Source organism: Myxine glutinosa, chromosome 14 (genome assembly GCF_964187855.1).
Source record: "Myxine glutinosa chromosome 14, kmMyxGlut1.1, whole genome shotgun sequence".
Classification (NCBI taxonomy): domain Eukaryota; kingdom Metazoa; phylum Chordata; class Myxini; order Myxiniformes; family Myxinidae; genus Myxine; species Myxine glutinosa.
This window is the reverse complement of record NC_136274.1, coordinates 77,160,189-77,184,923: the sequence shown is the minus strand read 5'-3', so window position 1 is coordinate 77,184,923 and position 24,735 is coordinate 77,160,189. Positions and strand designations below refer to the sequence as shown.

The 24,735-nt window shown below is 43.0% G+C and overlaps 1 protein-coding gene across 1 annotated transcript in view; it reads left to right on the top strand.

Annotated features, from left to right (window-relative positions):
- The window catches only part of GGT1 (gamma-glutamyltransferase 1), a gene marked incomplete in the record, with an annotated part of 64,268 nt that extends 39,925 nt beyond the window's left edge, over positions 1–24,343 (top strand). The window contains 5 exon segments of the mRNA XM_078768311.1: positions 1,731–1,918; positions 4,651–4,778; positions 10,381–10,496; positions 17,630–17,743; positions 22,751–24,343. Of these exon segments, the coding sequence (XP_078624437.1) occupies positions 1,731–1,918; positions 4,651–4,778; positions 10,381–10,496; positions 17,630–17,743; positions 22,751–22,894 (690 nt within the window).
- Positions 24,344–24,735: the final 392 nt, after the last annotated feature.

Here is a 24,735-nt window from a genome sequence, read left to right as displayed (position 1 = left end):
GCATCGGCACATCTTGTGCTCTCCTCACTCGGGGAAGCCACATCATATTGCTTTTGCGGCCCTCTTCTGATTTATTCGATAAAAAGACTTAAACACATCGTTTTACTTAATATCAGGAAATAAACCACAAAAATATTTTACAATTGAATGGAGAATGGCCAAAACTATTATCTTTAAGTTATTGTTATGTAAAAACATGTAAAAGTATTGTTATGTTGGACGAGGTATGAATTGTTAAGTTAGCGTGGTCCGTGTGTTCGTGTAGGTTGGAACATTTTTGTAACCATGGACCCATTAGAGTGAAGTTGTTCTGTTTATAGGTTTTCCACGAAAGGAGGCATATTTGACATCGGAATGAAATAGGAAAGTCTAATTCATACCTGTTCTGTGAAACCAGGCAAGGTGAAGACAGGGTGGGAACAGAACTTTAATGGCCGTGTCTGCGTCCTGTGTGTGCATTTCCTGTACACGATGGTTCAAGGCGTGCAGGTCAGCCCACGTCAGGTGAATGCTTGTTGCGTGATTGGTGATGCCATTGGTTTTTGAAAGCATACAGACAGGATATCGTTTGTAAAGAAAATTGAAATTTGACCTCAATATTTGAGCTTGAAGGTCAAATGCAGCGATATCAACCGGGTCAATCTGAAACCTTTGAACATGGTGATACTTTTTAGCATGGTTGACAACTTTTAATAAAAAATAATGGAGGTCGGCCAGTCGACTACTACACACGAACACACTGGAAGTGAAAGTTTAGATGTTGCTCGGCTTTTATTCCTTCTGTCAAACTTCCTTATGGAACCGCCTTTAGAGGCCATTTTTCCCCGCAGGGTGGGGGTTGGCCTTTTTTGGGCACCGTGGTCCCCTTATTTTTGAAGCAATGTTTTATGGCTGGATGCCCTTCCTGCCACCAACCCTGTTAGTCGGCCAGTCGACTACTACACACTAACACACTGGAAGTGAAAGTTTAGATGTTGCTCGGCTTTTATTCCTTCTGTCAAACTTCCTTATGGAACCGCCTTTCGAGGCCATTTTTCCCCGCAGGGTGGGGGTTGGCCTTTTTTGGGCACCGTGGTCCCCTTATTTTTGAAGCAATGTTTTATGGCTGGATGCCCTTCCTGCCACCAACCCTGTTAGTCGGCCAGTCGACTACTACACACTAACACACTGGAAGTGAAAGTTTAGATGTTGCTCGGCTTTTATTCCTTCTGTCAAACTTCCTTATGGAACCGCCTTTAGAGGCCATTTTTCCCCGCAGGGCGGGGGTTGGCCTTTTTTGGGCACCGTGGTCCCCTTATTTTTGAAGCAATGTTTTATGGCCGGATGCCCTTCCTGCCACCAACCCTGTTAGTCACCGTGCTGCACACAAGGAATTACCAGTGAACTGGTACTCAATTTTCCGACCCTGGAAGGATGACAGGCTGAGTCAATCCCCCTGGCGTTAATTCAGCGATGACCGGGATTACGAACTAAAGATCCTAGGATCCCAATCCAGCACCCTACCCGCTAAGCCAACACCGGCTATGTCAAACTTCCTTATGGCTGCCATCAATTTTATTCATCAGATTGGGATGATTGGAGAGGGGTTTTTTATGTTACTTTCGTTCAATAATTTTGAAGTTTTGTTAAGAAAAGGGTAATTTATAGCGTGAGCGTAATCACAGCGAATGAAAAGGCGATGAGAAGTATAATATTACAAAGATGTTTCATTCCTCTCACTATAACCTCAGCTGGTGAAAAACATGACATCTCCAGATTTTGCTGAACACCTGAGGAGAAAGATCAACGACTCTTCAACTCAGCCCCTTGAGTACTACGAGCCGAGCTTTGTTCCAATGAACGATGCAGGAACGAGTCACATGGCAGTGCTGACTAAGGATGGAAGTGCTGTGTCTGCCACAAGTACCATCAACAGTTAGTACGTTTTCCACATTGTCTCTTATGCTATTGCTGCTATTTCCCATATTTGCTAAAGTCACACCTTAAACACAAAAATAAGTTTATCATCAAACTTTTGAGACTCTCACTTCCAATGAGGGGAGGGGAGTGCTGAAAATCTTGGGGCCACATATGATTCCTAGTGTTCGTAAGAGCCACATATGTTTCCTAGTGTTCCTAAGAGCCACATATGTTACCTAGTGTTCCTAAGAGCCACATATGTTTCCTAGTGTTCCTAAGAGCCACATATGTTTCCTAGTGTTCCTGAGGGCCACATATGTTTCCTAGTGTTCCTAAGAGCCACATATGTTTCCTAGTGTTCCTAAGAGCCACATATGTTTCCGAGTGTTCCTGAGGGCCACATATGTTTCCTAGTGTTCCTAAGAGCCACATATGTTTCCTAATGTTTCTAAGAGCCACATATGTTTCCAAGTGTTCCTGAGGGCCACATATGTTTCCTAGTGTTCCTAAGAGCCACATGTGTTTCCTAGTGTTCTTCCTAAGAGCCACATATGTTTCCGAGTGTTCCTGAGGGCCACAAATGTTTCCTAGTGTTCCTAAGAGCCACATATGTTTCCTAGTGTTCCTAAGAGCCACATATGTTTCCGAGTGTTCCTAAGAGCCACATATGTTTCCTAGTGTTCCTAAGAGCCACATATGTTTCCTAGTGTTCCTTGGGGCCACATGTGTTTCCTAGTGTTCCTAAGGGCCACATATGTTTCCGAGTGTTCCTAAGAGCCACATATGTTTCCTCGTGTTCCTTGGGGCCACATGTGTTTCCGAGTGTTCCTGAGGGCCACATATGTTTCCTAGTGTTCCTAAGAGCCACATATGTTTCCTAGTGTTCCTAAGAGCCACATATGTTTCCGAGTGTTCCTGAGGGCCACATATGTTTCCTAGTGTTCCTAAGAGCCACATATGTTTCCTAGTGTTCCTAAGAGCCACATATGTTTCCTAGTGTTCCTAAGAGCCACATATGTTTCCTAGTGTTCCTAAGAGCCACATATGTTTCCTAGTGTTCCTAAGAGCCACATATGTTTCCTAGTGTTCCTAAGAGCCACATATGTTTCCTAGTGTTCCTAAGAGCCACATATGTTTCCTAGTGTTCCTGAGGGCCACATATGTTTTAGTGTTCCTAAGAGCCACATATGTTTCCTAGTGTTCCTAAGAGCCACATATGTTTCCGAGTGTTCCTAAGAGCCACATATGTTTCCTAGTGTTCCTAAGAGCCACATATGTTTCCTCGTGTTCCTAAGAGCCACATATGTTTCCGAGTGTTCCTAAGAGCCACATATGTTTCCTAGTGTTCCTAAGAGCCACATATGTTTCCGAGTGTTCCTGAGGGCCACATATGTTTCCTAGTGTTCCTAAGAGCCACATATGTTTCCTAGTGTTCCTAAGAGCCACATATGTTTCCGAGTGTTCCTGAGGGCCACATATGTTTCCTAGTGTTGCTTAGGGCCACATATGTTTCCTAGTATTCCTAAGGGCCACATGTGCTTCCTAGTATTCCTAAGGGCCACATGTGCTTCCTAGTGTTCCTTAGGGCCACATGTGTTTTCTAGTGTTCCTTTGGGCCACATGTGTTTCCTAGTGTTCCTGAGGGCCACATATGTTTCCTAGTGTTCCTAAGAGCCACATATGTTTCCTAGTGTTCCTAAGAGCCACATATGTTTCCGAGTGTTCCTGAGGGCCACATATGTTTCCGAGTGTTCCTAAGAGCCACATATGTTTCCTAGTGTTCCTAAGAGCCACATATGTTTCCGAGTGTTCCTGAGGGCCACATATGTTTCCGAGTGTTCCTAAGAGCCACATATGTTTCCTAGTGTTCCTTGGGGCCACATGTGTTTTCTAGTATTCTTTCGGGCCACATGTGCTTCCTAGTGTTCCTTAGGGCCACATATGTTTCCTAGTGTTCCTTAGGGCCACATATGTTTCCTCGTGTTCCTTAGGGCCACATATCTTTCCTAGTGTTCCTTCGGGCCACATATGTTTCCTCGCATTCCTAAGGGCCACATGTGGTTCCTAGCGTTCCTTAGGGCCACATGTGCTTCATCGTATTCCTAAGGGCCACATGTGCTTCCTAGCGTTCCTTAGGACCACATGTGTTTTCTAGTGTTCCTTTGGGCCACATGTGTTTTCTAGTGTTCCTTCGGGCTACATGTGTTTCCTAGTGTTCCTTCGGGCTACATGTGTTTCCTAGTGTTCCTAAGGGCCACATGTGTTTCCTAGTGTTCCTTTGGGCCACATGTGTTTTCTAGTGTTCCTTAGGGCCACATGTGTTTTCTAGTGTTCCTTCGGGCCACATGTGTTTCCTAGTGTTCCTAAGGGCCACATGTGTTTCCTAGTGTTCCTTAGGGTCACATGTGTTTCCTAGTGTTCCTAAGGGCCACATGTGTCCATCACAAAGTGTCCTTTACCTCTGGTGGAAGTTAAAACTGGATGTCCCGTCTCCTAGCATTAGCTGGTGGACGTTAAAAGCCCCAAGGTGTGTTTTCGATGAAGTCGGCAAGTTATCGCTTGTACCCTGGCCAAATTCCAAAGTCCTGCTCCAACGTGCGGGGGCACTGCATCAGCAGCTTATCTTAACCTGCAGGTGGAATGTGTCATTGGATCGCAAGAAGACAAAGATAGCAGATCCCAGCATTGTGTATTTAAATCTGTTTTCGGGTGTGCACAATTATTATTATTATTTTTTTTTTTTTTTCCCAGTTTTGGTGCGAAGGTTCGCTCAAGCTCTTTGGGGATTATCTACAACGATGAAATGGATGACTTCTCCTCTCCATATATCATTAATTCCTATGACGTCTATCCATCTTCAGCAAATTTCATTAAACCAGGTAATGTCTAAATTCAACACGTCACACATAATTTACAAAATACTTTCAATTTTTATTTTGCATCCAGCCTGGCCATCATGGACCAGGAAAAATTGGGTATAAATGCAAATAATATGGGATGGAATCGCATCTAGAGTGTCAAAATGAAATGCTCCATAGTAAAGTCATGTGTTGATGTAATGCACTGTGATTGATTGGAAAGCAACCAATCAGGTGGCTTACCTGTAGCAAGGACTATAACAGTATCTGTAGTGATATCATTGTCATGACACATGACAAGCGTATATAAATCAAAGCTAGTGTAGGCTACACTATGTGGTAGATTGCTGCCCGACTTCATGTCTCAGTAGGAGCTGTAAGCGCACAAGACTCTGCGCAGGATACACGAGACTTGTGCTCATACAACAAAACCGGTCAACGAAGAATACCCAAACTCTCCAAAAGTGAAATGAAGAACTAGTGTTGCTGGTGAAGGCAAGTGTCGATCTGCCTCAGCCAGTAGGTACAACAATATGGATAGAATCAACAGGACGTTTTTTTTGTATACATGATTGAAGTTTACGGAACAGCGAGATCAGATGGAAGGAAACAAGATGGAAAAGGGGAAACACCAACACCAGAGTAGAAGTGAGAGTGAGATCAAGAGGAGGTGAAGGACACGTGGGGGTGAACAAGCTGCACGCAAGCTGAATGAAACAGAGCAAGAAGAGAAAGGGGAAAAGCACGAAACACAAAAGGAACAAACCAATAGACAACTAACAAACGTAAATGGGGGAGGAAGGGGGTAGGGGTCACAATAATCTGGAAAGAGGAAGTGTTGGGAATGGGGTAATTTGGGGCAGAAGACCTCATGAGTATTGAATGAAGATGGACAGAGGTCGTGGAGCTCTGGAGGGAAATATTGGACTGAGCAGACTGGGGAAGTTTGTTCCAAAGTCAAGAGAAAAGAGGAACAAATGAGTGGAGGTGAGAAGTGAACCTGAAGTTTGGGAGTTTAACAAGAAGAGGGTTACCGGCAGATTGTGTGCGCCCTACAGAAACATGGGCAGGACATAACGAAGAGAGAGCGGAGGATGCAAGACCAAAAAGGAGACGTAGAATACAGAAAGGCCACCAGCCTACCTGTGATGCGAAATCCAGGTGCCTTAATCCAGTTGCTGCGGGCAGATGGCACTCATTAGCCTTGGTAGGCAGCTCATCTAGGAGAAGGTAACTCTTAATCCAAATCCGCTGCTTCCTTGTGAGTTTAAGGGTTTAAGGAGGTGAAGTCAGCAATCCTTTTTAAAGGAGGTGGCCTTTGCATTTGTTAACCCATGGCCCAGCCTTCGGCAAGGTGTACTACCCCCATTTTAGCCTCCCAATCAGGGTTACGTGAAGCCATGGGAGCAGGTGGTGGATGGCTGTTGGGCAGCGGCATGTATTACCAGTAATGGCTGCATGGCCTTGATGCTAGGCAGAGGACTCTCTTATGGAGAACAATGGCTAGGATCACCATCACCCGTCTAATATAGACACTGCCTGAAAGAATGGAAATTCCGTACATGCCAAGAAAATAATCTTGATTAGAGATCTGAAGCTATGGTGTCACATAATGAGGATGTAAGGTCAATGAATCAGAGAAAGTTAGATGTTATATAGAGAGAGAGATGGAGAGGACAACAACTGAAATTTGGGGATAAATGAACTTAGATGAAATGGTTTGGAGCAGTTTCAATCTGACGATTACAAAGTGTTCTTTTCTTGTCACAAAACCTGTAAAATAAATGAGGTAACATGAACTTGCAATAACAAGATGGCAGATTCAGTACTGGGTTACAACGTAGTCAATGATAGGTTAATATCAGTGCGGTTGAAAGGACATCCAGTGAACACCACCATCATTTAGATACATGCTCCAACTTCTGCAGAAAATGAAGAAAATGTGGAGGAGTTTTATAGAAAGTTACAGAAACTGGTAGAACAGATGTAAAAGGAGATGTATCAATTATTATGGGAGAATGGAATGCAAAAATTGGAGAAGCAGGAGCACCAAGGTTTGCAGGAAAGCACAGACTTGATATCTGGAATGAACCAGGGCAGAGAATGCTATAGTTTTGTGTGGATAATGAGCTCGTAATTGTAAACACATTGTTCAATAAGAAGTCGGATGTGTCTGATAAGAAACTTGTACACCAAACAAGAACCTACAGCAAGAACAAAGCACGGAGAGAGAGAATGGTTTGGAATTGGAAAAGGGGCCAGACAGGGGTACATTCTCTCCCATTGCTTGTTCAATCTGTATAGTGAGTACATCTTGAGGAAATCGAACTTGGATGATATAGAGGATGGAGTCAGGATTGGAGGAAGATGTATCAACAATATAAGACTTGCTGATGATACCACTCTGTTGGCAGAAAATAAAGAGGACGTACAAGCTCTGTGGATGAAACTGCTACAGACAGTGACGAAGGAAAGGGAAAAAGGCAGTCTTTATTTAAACACTAGGGCATGCCCGTACTATATATCTATCTAAAATTATATCCCCCCCCCTCTATTTACATGAAATGGTTTGGTCCATTCGCAACGCCAAAGCGAACGGCGAACGGCTTGCGAGTACAGTGACAATCCCCCCCCCTCTATTTACATGAAATGGTTTCGTCCATTCGCAACGACCACAGAACCCCCCCCTCTATTTACATGGAATGGTTTGGTCCATTCGCAACGCCGGCACACGCGATCGTTCGCTGCTCTCTGATTGGTTGAATCGTTTTTTGGACATAGCTCGGTAAGTAATTGTCCGATTAATATGAAACCTTGAAAAGGCACATCCTCGGGTCCCCAGCAATATACCTGGCAAGTTTAAAGTATATCGGACCCGTGGTTGTCGAGAAACAGCGGTCACAGACAGACAAACGTACAAACGTACAAACGTACAGAGATTACTGGAATTATAGATAGATAAAAAAGACTAAAATCTTGTCAACGAAGAAGATCGACGTGTTCAGATTAGGAGACAATCACATGGAAATAGTGGAAAGTTTCATCTTCTTGGGTTATAAGATTGAATTGAGTGGATAATATGGAGGTTAGCATTGGGGAGAACAGCAATGGCAGGATTCACTGAGATCTGGAAAGACAAATACATGTGACGATACAAACCAAGAGGAGGCCGGTGAATGCTCTCGGATTTCCAGGTGCGATGTAGGGATGTGAGTCAGCACAGTGAAAAAGAAAGACAGGAAGAAGATTGACAGTTTTGAAATGTGGTGTTGAAGACGAATGTTAAAAATTCAATGGACTGCAAAAAGAACAAACAAATCAGTGATTGAACAAATTAGACCACCATGTTCATTAGAAGCGCTGACGCGAAAACAGAAACTGTCACACTTTGGACACATCATGCGTGCAGAAAATGAGAGTTTGGAGAAATCAACCATGCTGGGAACGGTTGAGGGAAGAAGAGGAAGAGACAGACGTTGTATGGACTGGATGGATGGGGTAAAGGCTGAACCCAAGCTGTCTCTGTCAGAGCTTTGCGAAGCAGTGCAGGACAGGGATGATTTCAGACACCTGATCGTGAATGTCACCAGAAGTCGGACATGACGTGGCGCCATGACACATCCTTCTATTGAGACCACTTTGTGCTAATGTGTACCTTACTGATGTGAGAAACGTTAACACCTGAACTTTCAGCTCAGACATTCACATGATCACCAATGGATCACCATCTATCATGGGGAGAATTGAGCTTGAGCTACTTATCATCACTTTTGGAGAGTTTAGCCATTCTTTGTTGACCGGTTTTGTTGTACGAGTCTCGTGTGTCCTCCACAGAGTCTTGTGCGCAAACAGCTCCTGCTGAAACATGGAATCGGGCAGCAATCTACGGCATATTGTCACCTTCACTAGATACTACATTGACTTATATATGCTTGTCATGTGATGTTTCTTTCCCAGAAGCTGTGGTATTCACCACACCACAATTATATCATCGCGCATACATTTAGTCCTTGCTACAAGCGTGACACCTGACACCTGATAACCAATCACAGTGTATTTATATGAACACTTGACTGTCCTCTAACAACTCTTTCTAACCACTGACTCACTGACTGATTAATTTTAATGTTCCATACCTTCCGGGTGTCATGGAAAACTGACATTTGGAGTGCCGACAGACACAAAGCCGGGACATAAGGAAAAAATCCCAGACCCTTCGGAAAGCGTCTATAAATAAAAATTTACGAAAAAAACACAAACGTGTCTGTAAAAAAACCCAACAACCCCAATCAATATTCATCATTTGAAAATTGTAATGGATGGAATGAAGGAGGAAAGATGAACAAGTGGAAGGAATGTATGGAGGCAAAAGGTCTGAAGGTGAATATCGGAAAAACGAAGGTGATGGCGAGTGGTAAAGCATGTGGTGAGGTGGAAAGAACTGGGAGGTGGCCCTGTGCTGTGTGCAGGAAGGGTGTCGGAATGAACTCCATTCAGTGTACAATGTGCGCTGAGTGGGTTCATCAAAAATGTAGTGGGCTGAGAGGGTCATTAGCCAGTGTGGCAGCTACATTCAAGTGTAAGGTGTGCACAGAGGGAGCTGCAGATGGAGGAAATGTTGAGTTGGATCTTGGAGACGGCGTGAAGCTGGAAGGTGTGAAAACATTTTGTTACCTTGGAGACATGCTGATTGGAGAAGGTGGATCAGACTCAGCAACGGTTGCTCGAGTGAGATGTGCATGGAAGAAGTTTTGGGAACTGAGTGGCGTGCTGATGAGGAGGGGAGTGTCGTTGAAGCTGAAGGGAAAGGTGTATGCTGCATGTGTGAGAAGTGTTATGATTTATGGGAGCGAGACATGGGTCATGAATGTAGAGCAGCAACGAAGGCTGGAAAGGGTGGAAATGCGAATGGTTCGGTGGATGTGCCGAGTATCGTTGAGAGAGAGGAAGACAAATGATGAATTGCGAAAGATGATGGGAATAGAGCCTGTGATGGATGCTGTGAAGAGGAACAGGTTGAGATGGTTTGGTCATGTGTTGAGGAAGGATGAAAGTGACTGGTTGAGAAGAGTGATGGAAATGAATGTAGAAGGAAGTAGAGGACGGGGAAGACCGAGAAAGACTTGGCTAAAGATGGTGGAAGAAGAAATGCGGGCAAGGGGGTTAACAAGGAGAGATGCAGAAAATAGGGCAAAATGGAGAAGATTGTCATGGGGACCGCAAGGCTAACCCCCGCTCTAGCAGGGAAAATGGCCTTAAAATGCATGTTGTTGTTGTTGTTGTTGTATTTTTATATATATATATATATATATATATATATATATATATATATATATATATATATGCATCGCTTCTGGATGTGCGGCTTCGCTGTGTTCTCAGAAAGTTAAGACAATGCACCTCAAACCAAAGACGTTGAGGAAAACGCTTATTTCAATTTGAGTGCTGAAGGACAGTACTTTTGGTGCTGCCATAGCAGAAGTACCAACCGATACATATACATTATTCGAAAGACAAATTGAGTGGAGCTACTGTGATAAAACACGGACGAAAGTGACTGAGGTTGTTGATCTATTTATTGAGATTAAAACTTTGCCATGATATTTATTGATTGTGGTTTTAGGGAAACGGCCATTATCTTCAATGGTTCCAACCATCATTGTGGATAAACGTACGGATCGTGTGAAAATGGTCGTGGGAGCCTCTGGTGGTACAAAGATTACCACGGCAACCGCTCTGGTGAGTCATTTGTCAGTACAGTACATTAAAATATATATATATATATATATACAGTATGGTACAGTATTATAGTCAGTACTGTACATATTTAAAACTAGCAGTAGTACCTGGCGTTGCTGGGGGGGGGGGGGGGGGGGAAGGCAAGCAGGAGAGGGAGGGGTGAGGAAAGGAGTGGAGGGAGTGGAGGGAGTGGAAGGGGGAGGGGAGGGGAGGTGAGGGGAGAGGGAAGGGAAAGATATACTACATATTCATCTTTGGGGGGGGGGGGCTTTGACAGGCCCCTCCGTTTGGGGGAAGGCGGGGGGGGGGGGGAAGGGAGGGAGGGAGGAAAAATTTCCCTGTGCAAAGAGTGCTTCATAACCTGAGTGTTGCACAGGTAAAAAAAGGAAATTGTAATACCCTGTGCCACCATCACCAGGCGGCGGTACACGGTACACATTTACGCTCCTCTCCCAGTCCTACAAGTCCCCGAATGAGGCCGCGGCCACGTAGCCTATGTTACCCCCCAGACAAAGTTGTATTTGTATTTGTACCCCGAGTAAAGTATATAAGTGTTTATAGCTGGAGTACCCAGCGTTGCTCAAGAGAAAAAGAAACATTAACATATCTGAAATATGTTTGTAGTAATATTCCCAGGGATGTTTTTAAAGATCTCTGTAAGGTTCTTCTTCATTATTCCCGTTGCTCCAATAATCACTGGTACAATTTTGGCGCTCTTCAGCTTCCAGGATCTTTTAACTTCAAAAATCATTTTCTTGATTCCTGTGTTGTTTAGGCCTAAATCGCTGGGGACTGACACCTCAATTAGCAATGCCTTCTTTTCATTTTTGCACCCCAGTCCTATATCCAGCTGCAATGCTTTGTTTTCTATGTTCAAGCTTGTTGGGATCATTAGGTCACAGGCAGTGCCGTATATTAACAGAGTCTGGCCAGCCTTTGATCTGCTCAACTACCGCCGTGATTGGTCGAGCCCGCGTCACGTGGTTTACAGGCGCCATTTTGCATACCACCTCAGCCGAGCAGCTTTCCCACTGTACCCATTCCGTGCCATTGCTTCATATCGTTGCATATTTCATTTGAGTAATATTTCAATAAAATCAACTAATATGGTGTGTCGTGCCGCTTGGGGATGTTCTGTTAGACCAGGACAAGGTCGTGTAATGCACAGATTTCCTCGAGACAAGGAACATCACCTTACTCATATTTATGTTCAGTAAGTGAAATCGCTTAATATATATTGGTTTCAAATCAAAAGTGACATGACACGTGTGTATTAGGTCTCTGGTGAGCTTAACATTTATTTAGTCAACCATATATATTGTTGCGGAACCCAACGTCGGCCTCGGATCACTTCTCGAGGGGGGATTAGTCCCCTCGTTTGTGACTGACCGACGTGGTCCCTGAAGCTGCACCGCGACCTCTGGAAAGGCCGGTGAGCAGCTTCGTTCGCGACCGTGGATAAGATGTTGATTTGCCGAGCGGATGGCAGCCGCGGCACGAACTGTTAACAATGACTAGACCCGATTCTCAAACGTTGGCCAAATCGTGCCACAGGTATTCAATGGGGAAAATACAAAGACGACGGATGTGAAGAAGAGGAAGACAGAAGTAGGAAATACGAATATAATTTATTACTACTATTTACAACCAAAAGAAACCAAGGAGGAGGAAGGATAATAAAATAAAGCAGAAAGAGGGACGGACCAGAAGGACACAGTGAAACTCTAGCTTAACTAAACAGGCTTAACTTATACCCCAAGGACAAGACAAAGACAGACTACAAGCACACTTACACGGGGGATGATGACAGGAATGGCAGGAGGTGGATGGCTGGAGGGAGAGGAAGGTTCAGCTCGGACTGAAGCACGGTCGGGCCGGAGGGAACAGCCGCCGCCCTCTTGATCGGTCTCACACGGCGCGTTCTTTCGCGGCCACGGTCGATACTGCCGGTGAAACCCGAAGCTGCTATGGCTGAAGCTGCTGCGTGCCGCTGCTCTTTCAGGGATTCCTCCGCCTCATGCACCGTGTGCTCTCCACCGGTTCATCTGCCTTCTCTCTCGTATCTCGTGGGGGCGTTGCGTGCCGGGTTCTCTCCCTGACGCATCTGCTCGTGGGGATCCCTTACTCATCTGCCGTCCCTCTCGAAATGCTTGCGCGGGCGCTTTTATAACGCGCTTTCAGATCAACCCGCGCCACGCCCGTGATGGTATTTCCCCAGCCCTGGTTGGCTCGTCAGGGCTCGCTGGCTCCACCCTTTTGATGACGATGGGCGGGCAACGCCCATGATTTGGCTCCTCCCCCTTCTTCTCCGAGATTACCTCGTGGCTAATGGAGTCTTGCGGCGATGGAAAACCACTCGCACCGCTGGGATGAAAACGAAAGGGGACCTAGCTTATTTGACTTCGGTGCAATGGAGTATCAATTAATGGTAGACACAGCCTTAATCTAATACACATAATAAGGAAATAACTACCAACAAGCAGGAAATCTATGATTGGCTAACGCGATTGTATATGACCTAACTAAGGGATGCCCTTTGACCTTTATACACAACCGGAGGAAGGAGGGTGATATTTTTACAACAATAAAAAAACACGATTCTCATTTCCACAACAATATATATATATTATACATATTCCGTGTAACAATTTTCATGTACATATGCAGTGTATAGGGTATATATATATATATATATATAAGGGATTATGTATAATAACTGAAAATCAGGTATTATACAAAATCCCTTATTATACATATACCCTGTAACATGCACTGTTTATATATGCTTATATATATCAGGAAATACTTGTTTATGACGCAATATTTGTCACTGTTTGTGTCAGTTTCCTGAGTAAAGTGTTCTTTGAAAATGTAAAACGAAAGTATAACAACTTTGAAAACGAAAGTATAACAACATTTGTGAACCCAAGCTAATGAATAAAATAATAGACATTGTACTTTCGTAGCATTATGGGAATATTGTATGTTACGTTTCCAGATAATAGATGAAAACTAGTATACAAGCTCCATTTTATCAAATTACAATTTCATGCCAAGAGAAATAAAATTTATCAGTATGCTGTTTGCAGCTGACAATAAATCGTGTGCCGCGACAGGCAAACAATTCGTGTGAATAAATGACGCCGCTTGCAGATTTTATTATTCCAATAACAAACAACACGTCATTTTAACTTGAATTAGTTGTTCCTCATTAAATCTGCGACCAAACAGTAATAACATCGATTCCCTCGTCACAGAACTACAGGATTGCCACAGCTGACATACATCTCACAGTGCCAGCGCGCGAAGTTAGGTATGCAACATGGCGCCAGTATTTCAGTTGGCCAGACTCTCAATATACGGCACTGGTCACAGGTGAACATTACTTCCTTGCTTGTTTCCATGAGTTTTCTGCAACTGGGATATTGAGACTTTTGCGGATGTGCCAGTGGATTACTCTATATACTTTGTACAGCTGTTCTGACATTAATTTTCCCATCCCGGTCGGAGGAGACTCGTGTTTGCTGTTTCTACCTTGCAGAACCTACACTTTCCCGAGTGACTCAGTCCCACCATTTTCTTAAATTCCTTGGTGTAGTGTCCTTGATCTTGGGCATTTATAATGATTAATTCTCCATCCCAGTTGAGCTGACCTCTTCTTAGCCATTCCAAAGAGACTTCTTTGTCTATCCTCACTCTGTCCAACTCTTTTTTATGCCTACCAGCTCTTTTATAGTTTTCCCAGTTGTCAGTGTATATCTGGGCTGTACTCGTTGTTTCGGTTTCTTGTGTGACATTTTCTATTCGCGCCTGTCTTTGGAATTATTTTTCTAGGTGGGGTAAGGATACCTTACCTGGTTAGTTGTCTTCCTGTTTGCTTACAAATTGGATTCGGTAGTCTGTTGCACTTTTTATGTTTTCAGCCAATTTTATAGTTGTCATTCTGTGCACTTGGTTGAGTTCCATCAGGCCGCTACCTCCGTCTCGCCTCGGGAGGTACATTCTCAGGATGCATTGATTTTTGTAAAAGATTTTGTGGATGGTGAGGAGTTTCCTTGTTTTGATATCCAGTTTATTGATTTCTGATTGTGGCCAGATTATTATTCGGCAGCTGTATTGAAATAGTGGTATTGTGAGTTGGTTTATGGCTTTGATTTTGTTCCTTGAAGAAAGGTATGTTTTCAGGATCAGCCTTGTTCTACGCAGGTATTCTTTGGTAATTGTTTTGCGCATTTGTTTGTGACATATTTGGTGGCCCTCTTCTTCTCCGAGGTATTTGTACATGATGCTTTGTTGTCTACCTTCTGTATTGTTGTATTTGTGTGAATTTTTATGTTGTTCGTTTTTGTTGGTTTACCTTGTATGAATGTGCACCTTGTATACTTATGCAGGCCATATTCCATTTGAGTGTCGTCAGAGTACTGTTTCACTAATTTGAGCTGTTCTCCCAATTTTTCGTCATTTGCTGCAAATAGTTTTAAATCATCCATGTAAAGTTGATGTGTCACCTTTTTGTCTCTATAGATGTTCTCTTAATTGATGTCAGAGTGTATGCATTTCCTTGTTCATTAATGAGGTTGCTCAGGGTCCAGGGCCAGGGTGGGGGGTGAAAGGCTGTCTCCCTGGAAGATTCCTCGACTTATATTTACTCCTGGTATTCCGATCTTTCCTTCTAAATGCTTTAATATCAATGTGGTATTCCAAAGCTCCACTGCTTTCTCTATCAGTTTCATTACTTGGGGGTTGATATTGTACAATTGCTTGCATTGTATCATCCATGAATGTGGGTGGGACACCATCGAAAGATTTTTTTGAGTTTATCCATGCTGTGGATAATTTTGTTCTTCTGGTGTTGCAATTTTCGAGTATGGCCTTGTTTAGTAGGAGGTGGTCTATCGTTCCATAGCATCCTCTTTTACATCCGTTCTGTTCTGCCAATAGGCCTCCTTCTTGTGTTCGGTGATGGTATATCATTTCTGTGATTATTCCCATCAGGAGTTTGTACGTTGTTGGCAGACAGGTTATTGGTCTACACTTGAGGTAGTTGGGTCTCTTCAGACCTCTTCAGACTTTTTCTTTCAAGTTTTGGATCCAAACTGCCTCTTTGTTGTGTTATTTTGGGTCCTCAGATTTATTTCCAGAAAAATTCAAGTTTATCTTTCTTGGGGGAATTTGACACGTTTTGTTTTTGTTTCCCTACTTCAAAGGTAGAATCTTTCAGGTTATTTTCAAACATGTGGTTCTGTTTTCTCCCTTTGTTGACGTCGTCATTGTTTTTTTAAAATCTTTCTTGCGATCATCTTTATTTTGAGTTTGCTTTCAGCAGCCATTACCTCCAGATCCTTATTTCCAATTTTGTATTTATTTTTTATTTTTTGGATTCTCCTCATTAGCTTTTGGCTTCAATTTCCCCTAATAAATTGCTGTATTTGTCCCATTTCTTTTCTCAGTTGCTCCCTCTGTACTTCCAGCCTCCGTTTCCATGGCGATGCATTGTCTCTTTCTGTATGGGCTAATTTGTTCTTCCTGCGGTGTTGTTTTCTTGTTATTTTTTCTTGTAGGAACAGTGCTGCTGCAAGGCTCACGATGTTGACTTCCTTTCATGGAGATTATTTTGGTACCAACCCCTTGAGTGCTTTGTTTGTCGGTGTGTGTGTCAGCTGCACTATGAGCCTTAGATGTTGTAAAAAAAAAAAAAATTGTATAAAATGCATAAAATACCATTCCATTCCCGTCCGAGTCATTGCGCGTAAATTTTTTCCATCGCGTAAAATTAAACATCCAGGGTTCATGGAGGACCTTGTACGTGTATTGCATGTGGACACCAATATACTTTTACATGTATTACAAGGACATAAAGAGACAGCAAATCAATGTAATATTTTGGATATAACATGAGTTACAAGAACATACAATTACAATTACAAGGCCAACCTGAAGATAGACCTCTATACTGTGATTTGCTGTCATCCAAACAAGTAAAGCAGTGTCAGACACATATAGTGCTAATAAATTGTGCAGTTTAAAAAATGCAGTCGGGATGTTAAAGATAGACATGTTGTGTGAGAATGATACATGAATCTTTACCTGGCCGCAGGAAGGGAAATTTTTACTTATTTATCCAAAAAGCACATTGGATTATTTGATTCCGTGCAGCAAATGCAACAACGGATTAATGGACAACTATCAGGGACGCCTCTCCGTGGTGAATGAACCCCCAAACGCAAGTCGGGGGCCAAATCTTCCCCATCTTTCCCTGCTGCCCGGATTCGTCGGGGGCAGCACGATCATGGTTAGAGTGCCCATCGGTCCCCATGGACCGGCCCTTTCCCTCTTGTGTGTGTGTGTCGCTCTCTCGCTGCCTCTCGCTCTCTCTCGCTCTCTCTCTCGCTCTCTCTCTCTCTCGCTCTCGCTCTCTCTCTCTCTCTCTCATCGAGTCATTGCCCCGACTTCGTGAAGGTGGGGGTACACCATCCTATATGTGGGGAAATCTCTGGGTCGCTCCTGGGAGATCAATCGGCTCTCCCCGTGCCGTGGGCTTGTTCAAGAGAACTGTCCAGGGGTATACGACGACGACAACGACAACAACAACAACAACAACAACAACAACAGACGAATGGTCAACCACGGCTTTGCCTGTATAACATTTCGATTTAAGCATTACTGAGGCTGTTCATACTGCATTTACTGTATATATATATACATATATACATATATTTCATATGCAGCCTTTGGCTGCTGGTTGCATCATTGTTGGAAGCGGCTGTGCCACTGATGCCATGCCCCCAGGTTCCAGTACGCTGGTGCTCATTTTGTCAACCTCGGAAGGATGACAGGCTGAGTCAACCCACCTGATGTTATTCAACGGCACGACAGGGGTCGCACTCAAGTCCCTGAGATCTTATATCATCGTGTAGCATTCTCCATAACAAGCGTCGGTTCTGCCGAAGCAGTCTCTTGACTAGGTTAACAATCCTGGACAGGTGACAATTCTGACGCAGGCCTCTGGGTGTCCATGAATGTTTATAAAACTGTTATGGAAACAATTTTTTGTCTTCCACCTTCCGTGAGAGTAAAATCAAAGTCAAATGGAAACCAAATTTCGGATTTCACTTGTAACTTTTTCTGTGCAGGTGATAATACATGCTTTGTGGTTCAAGCACGATGTGGGAATCTCTGTGGAACAAGCACGTTTACACAATCAGCTGATGCCAAACGCAACGAAAGTAGAACCTGGGATGGATAAGGTGAGCGTCAGAGCGGATACGAAATGAAAGGTGTCATTTGCTGAAGGTTTTACATCAAATTACTGTAAATCAGTGTAACGTTTTCACTCCTGCCGAACACAACATGGCCAAAGGTACATTAGTCATGACCAAAGGTAACGTGGACTGTAGGTTATATTTTCACCTCTGTCTGTATGTGAACAGGATATCTCAAAAAGTTGTGAACGGATTCGGACGAAATTTGACAGAGGAGTGGTTGAGAGGTCTATTGAGAGGAGTGGTCCAATGGTATGACCATGCATTGTGGCCCTTCGGGGTCAGGATGCATGTGTTTGAATGACCATGTGCTTCAGCCTTGGGGTTGAGGTGCATGTGTAATGTTATTGGGACAGCCTTGTTGACGTTGTGCCTTGGCCATGAGGTCAAGGTGCACGTCCAAGGCTGTTCAAATGTTTGATTTTTTTACCTTTTTTCATCGTAAAAAAGGCAGGCCTTCGAGTGGGCCCTAAAAGCACAAAAACATATGATACAAAACAAACTGTTTGGAGCCTGGCGGAGGAATGCGCTCTACCGAGTGCCCTTCCAGTTTTTATATAATGGCATCAGGAAGCTCACCAACCTCCAAAAAAAACTGACACTGGCTGAACTCAAAATAAAGACCAATTACTGCACTGTAGTTACAAGAAGGAAGCCGGACATTAACAATACATACACACACACACACACACACACACACACACACACACACACACACACACACACACACACACACACACACACACACACACACACACGATATATACACACATGATATATACAGTACATATATATATATATATATATATATATATATATATATACACACACACAGTTGTGGCCAAAAATATTGGCACCCTTGCACTTTTTTTCAAATTTTCTCTAAAAATAAGTTGAAATTAACAAAAGTATCCACAATTCTTTATTTCACTGTTAATATTACAGAACCTTTGTTTTTGATTCAGAACTTAATATATCCTTCAAAATCAGAAAATAAAAAGAAATGGCATTGACAAAATTATTGACACTCTAGACTTAATATTTGGTATCATGGCCTTTGGACAAAATAACTGCAGTCAAGCACTTCCTATAGCCATGAATGAGCTTCCTACACCTCTCTACTGGCAGTTTGGCCCACTCTTCTTGTGCAAACTGCTCCAGTTTTCCCAGATTTAAAGGGTGCCTTCTCCCAACTGCTGTTTTCAGATCTCCCCACAGATGTTCAATGGGATTTATATCTGGACTCATTGCTGGCCACTTCAGAACAGTCCAGCGTTTTGTCTTGAACCATTCCTGGGTGCTTTTTGAAGTGTGTTTGGGGTCATTGTCCTGCTGCAAGACCCATGACCTTTGACGGAGACCCAGCTTTCTGACACTGGGTTGAACATTGTGCTCCAAAATGTCTTGGTAATCTCCTGAATTCATGATGCCGTGCACACATTAAAGGCGCCCAGGGCCAGAGGCAGCACAGAAACCCCAAAACATCACTGAACCTCCTCCATGTTTGACTGTAGGGAAGGTGTTCTTTTCTTTGAAGGCTACATTTTGTTTTCTGAAAACATAGAGATTACGTGCTTTACCAAAAAGCTCTAATTTGGTCTCATCTGTGCACAGGATTTTGGTTTGTTCAGGTGTGTTTTAGAAAACTCCAGTGAGGCTTTCTCAGCAGTGGGGTCCTCCTGGGTCTCCGACCATAGAACCCCCTCTCATTGAGTTGGCGACGGATGGTGCGAGTTGAAACTGTCGTACCTTGTGTCTGAAGGCCAGCTTGAATCTGTTTGGTAGTTGATCGAGGTGCTTTCTCCACCATTTGAACAATCCTTTGCTGCAATCTTCGATCAAGTTTTCTCTTGCGCCACGTCCTGGTAGGTTGTCTACAGTGCCATGGGTCTTAAACTTCCTGATAACATTGCGTACGGTGGTCACAAGAACATCAACGTCTCTGGAGATGGACTTCTAGCCTTGAGATTGTCCAGGCTTGGCTACAATCTTGTTTCTGACCTCCTCAGATAATTCTTTGGTTTTCCTTCTTTTCTCTATGATCATTGCAGTACACACAGTGACACAAAACAGCAGAATGGCTCCTTTTCTTTATTCAAACTGGTTGAATGAGTGATTTTTATATTACAGGCACCTGCAACTCACCACAGGTGAGTTGAATTCCAAAGTAAAGGAGAATCACCTGCTTGAAATCTAATTATTTCTAACAACTTCTTAAAAGTGCCAATATTATTGTCCGGGTCATTTTAGGATTTCTGTGTGGAATAAACTAAGATTTCGTCATTTTTTCAGCTTTTTTTGTTTTGTTCCACTGTAAACCAAAGAAATACAAATGTGGATACGAAAACACTTTTTTTATTTCAACGATTTTCTGGAAGAAATTGTGCATTATTTGAAAAAAGTGCAAGGGTGCCAATGTTTTTGGCTCGACTGTACATACATACATACATATACATGCACATGTACATATAAACGTACCTATACAAACACACATACATATATATTGTTGCGGTTGTGCCATAAAGGCAAACCCCCTATGGTTCGTTACACGACAACATGTAGCCTGCATTAGTCAGTTATGTCTTATTGAATGTAAAGATGAGCCCTTTCCCATTGAGTAGTAAAAAACGACCAAATATGCGTTGCGTTAGGCAGAATGTCAAACCCTTGTGTGGTTAAGGGAAGCCATAACACCAGTTGTGCAGAAAGGCATGGCCAAAACCACGGCCCACGTGACCAATGGCGAGCCGGGAACCCGTCGCCATGATGCGACAAGCCTCAGCCAATGGGAAGCTGTGGAACATTTTGAGGGGCGTGGGCGGATCTGGTAAAAGCCCACGCTGATCGCAATTCCATTATCTTTTGCCTGGGATTTCGCCACGTCGACGACCTCCTGCTCTGTTCTCTCTTTGCCTCGTGGACGACACGATTCTCTTGCTTTTGGTATTTCTTGGAGGACACACCTGAACTCTTGCCCCTTTCGCCACGCCCACGACGAGACCTCGCTTGCTTTTTGATATCTCCCACGGCACGTGTTTTGGCCTTTGTTCGACGCCCGACACCCATCGCGTCTGCGCCGATCTTTTGCGCCATCCGGCTGACCCGCAAGCGTTGGCAATTTCTACATGACTCACCTGCGCTGAAGTTCATCTACCTGTGCTGAGTTCGTCCATGCCAACTTCGAGGCGGCGATTCGTCCTGCGGACCTGACGTCATGATCGAACTGCGAGCCGCGCACACCAGACCCCGTGGCCAATTGCGAGGAATCCCAGCACGTACATCGGTACGCCCTTTAACCAGTGTTATTCCCTGAGTGTGTGTGTCCGAGTGAAGGCGCCAGTGGGGTTTATTATGATACTGTAGGTAAGCATTGTTAAGGTGTATCTTCGTCTCTGTTTCTCTGTGCCTTCTGAATAAAAGGCTGTACATTTGATTCCTTTCCAACCTGTTCGGTACGTCCTTTCACCAATTGGCCTAGCATCATCCGAGACCGAATTTGGCTAGACTCAGGTCCATAAATCTCGTGGGGTAACGCCGCTTTCCACACTGTGCAAAACCGCTCGGTGCGCAATTGAATAAGGTGTGGTCTAGTGGTTAGGATTCGACGCCCTCACCGCTGCGGCCTCTCGTACCTCCGGACCCCGCAACAATATATTATGTACTTGCAAAAGCTATTTTATGTTTCAAGTTATAACTTTAACCTATAAGCAATTGACTGGTTTTCCAACTTCACGGATCATCAGCTGGGCACCGTTTTTCATGGAGGTTTCGATCCTTTCAGCCCAGAATTTCTCGAAACGGCGGATCCACAACCCTGACTGCAAATCCACATCAGTAGATTACTCAACATCAATGGACCCACAACCTCAAAGTTGTGTCCAGACAGTTAGTCAACACAGCAATGCAATATCCTTGTTTAAACTTATCTGATTACTACTTTTATTTGAAGTATTAACACAAACTAATAACTTTAATGATAAATCAGTTTATATAACAATATATTAAGCGATAAATTCTCCACCCGACAGACATGTCCACTAAAGAGGACCTCCATCCAACCATTAACTCAAACTGACATTCAAATATTCAAACTGTCATATACAACCGATTCCACCACGCTGCACTGCCTATCCTAGCAACCACCAACCAATCACATTAATGCTAACTTATAATATATTTTATACATATTATATTTTTACCTAAATACCTCCTTATTTAATACTTATATCAAATGCAATGCAATAGGAACTTGTTTCCATGAAAACAAACCAAACTAAAACAAAAGGTGACGGATGGAGTCCAAAGACATTCTCACAAGACCTGATCAAACAATCAGCCAAATGTTCTCTGTTTAACATGATGGAAAATACCTTCTCAGCACGTTCCACAAAATCATCTTTCACTGAACAAGTTCTTGTAAATCTAAGTAGCTGAGATGAGAAGACATTGTACCCCATTTTAATTGGTACATTGCTACCTGGAAAGGTGTACAAATAATGCTGTAGAAAAGTTCATACAAAGGGGCACCCTACATCTGGAAAATAAAATACATCAACTTATTCATGCAGGTGTATGAATCAAATGGGCGCCCCTTTATATGAACTTTTCTACAGCATTACTTGGTTCCTCCTAAGAACACAAGGGTAGTCCAGCATCCACGCGAGATTTTTTGAATGTCCCTTATTTTCTACTGTTCTACATTTTCTATAAGCTTTGGAATGTCCCTTCTTTTCTATACTTTGCCACATGACACATACTACATATAAAGGGACCTTTTCTATGCCCCTGGCATTTTCCCCAATAATTTTAGAATGTTTTGTACAACAAGGCAGAAGGCCATTGGGCCCATCAAAGCCTGGGTATGATTGCCAACATATGGTTGTACATTTTCTATACTTTGCAAATGCTAGAATTTGTTTGCCAACCATAAGCTCTCACACATTAGCTTCCGAATGATAAAATAACATTAAGGTGATGCCATGTTCCATGCAGGTGGTGATTGATGGCCTTTTACAACGAGGTGGCCAGGTCAGCCAAGTGGACGCGTTGGCAACAGTTCAGGCAATCGTTTGTGACGGGGATTGGATCCACGCAGCTTCTGATTCTCGTAAAGGAGGCCTTCCTGCTGGATACTGAAAGATGCAGGAAGTCCAGTTAAATGGCGAACAAGCCGTTTGAGATATAAATGGTGGTAATTCTGTACAAGTGTAAAAAAAAAGCATCATGATCCAGTATAAATGATGCACAACTGTTGGCCAGTTTGAACATAGGGCCTGATGCTCCTTTCAACTTCCACTTTCGAACCTTATTTTTGCCGTTTCATATTTTCATTCTGTAAGAGATTATACAAACTCGAGCATTATACTTTTTAAGACGCATTCATATTTACAGGACCGACCACTCTTACAGCAAAGTATTTAAATATTGAATCATGTGTTTTCCAGTTACAAATTGTACTGAAATCATGTATTTTTCTGGAAGTACATGCAACATGCGGGATGCTATAGTGTTACTAGTCTCCTTAGTCCGACTTAGTCCGAAACGGAGGCTTATGGATTGGGTCTCGTCTGTCTGTCCGTCTGTCTGTCTGTCCACGCATCCACAACCATATCTCGGAGATGTATTGAGTGATTTTGTTCATTCTTGGCACAAAGACAATACATGATGGTATACATATGCAAGTTTCACGATGCGATCAAAGATGGCCGACTGGCGGCCATTTTAGTTGTAAAAAAAACCTGATGTTGAACACGTCCTCAACCATTTCTCGGACGTGCATTTACCAATGTTGTTTAAACTTGGCACACAGATAACGAATGATGGCTTACATATGCACGTCATTTTATTTCGAGATAAGATCCAAGATGGTCGATTGGTGGCCATTTTGTTACTTAAACATGTCCCCATCCATTTCATGCATGGTCCGATTTTCTTCAAGCTTGGCACAAAGAAAAACACGAGTATACATATGCAGATTTTATTTTGTAATCTGACCAAAGATGGCCGACTGACAGCCTTTCACTCTGTACAGCAAAATTACTAAAACCACGGTGGGGTCTATGACATTTTATGTCTTTTTTCTTATTGTTTTTGTTTTTTTCCATCTGTTGCTGCTGTGTCCTGTTAAACAAGCAACTATGAGCTCAGGGGCTATTTTGGCCTAAACATAATGAACTGGATCCTATTTAATATCCACATCCTGTTTTATTCAATTCACAGTTCCATTCAAGGAATGTAAGCAAGGAATTCAGTCCAGTATACAGACAGGTGATGGCGTATTCCTATGAGAGATCCCATAGGATTCATACTGTCCACAACCTAACTAGAGATGGGATGTGGTGCTTTTTAGGCCTTATCCAAAGCTCTGTAAATGTGACACCCTTCGCCAGCCTCTCAATCAGGCTTGCAGCTTTCGTCACAATTTGACCTTTAATACAGGAGAACAAATTCATGATAAGACAGCTCAGAGGTGAACACAATATCAATTGAACTTACCTGTTGTCTGTAATTATGTCCTTGTTTATTTGCTCAAACTACTGATGTTGGCTGTGGGCTGAAAAAAAAAAAAAAACAGCAGAAAAGCAAGTATGTCGTATTCACGTTACTCGTTCTAAAGAAAAATTTTAATATTGGTTTTCATGATATAAACGTTTTCAAGATTTTTATTTTCAAAGAAAAACCCTTAAAATATTAATGACGTTTCTGAAAAGTGCCGTGATATCTGAAACCGTGAAAGTTAAAACCAAGGGCCTATGGGAAAAAGAGGGTTAGGTTCCTGGGCTAAGGGAAGACATGGAGGAAGGTAAGTGGCAGCCAAAAATAAACACATCACAATTCAAATAAACATGTAAAATAAATAGAAATACGGGACTTTCAAAATGATGTAAGAATGTGAACGAGGCCTTTCACGCATGCGCTGTATGTGTGTTTTCAGTGGCGGGCACTTTTAAACTGCCATTGCGAGGGACAAATCTGTA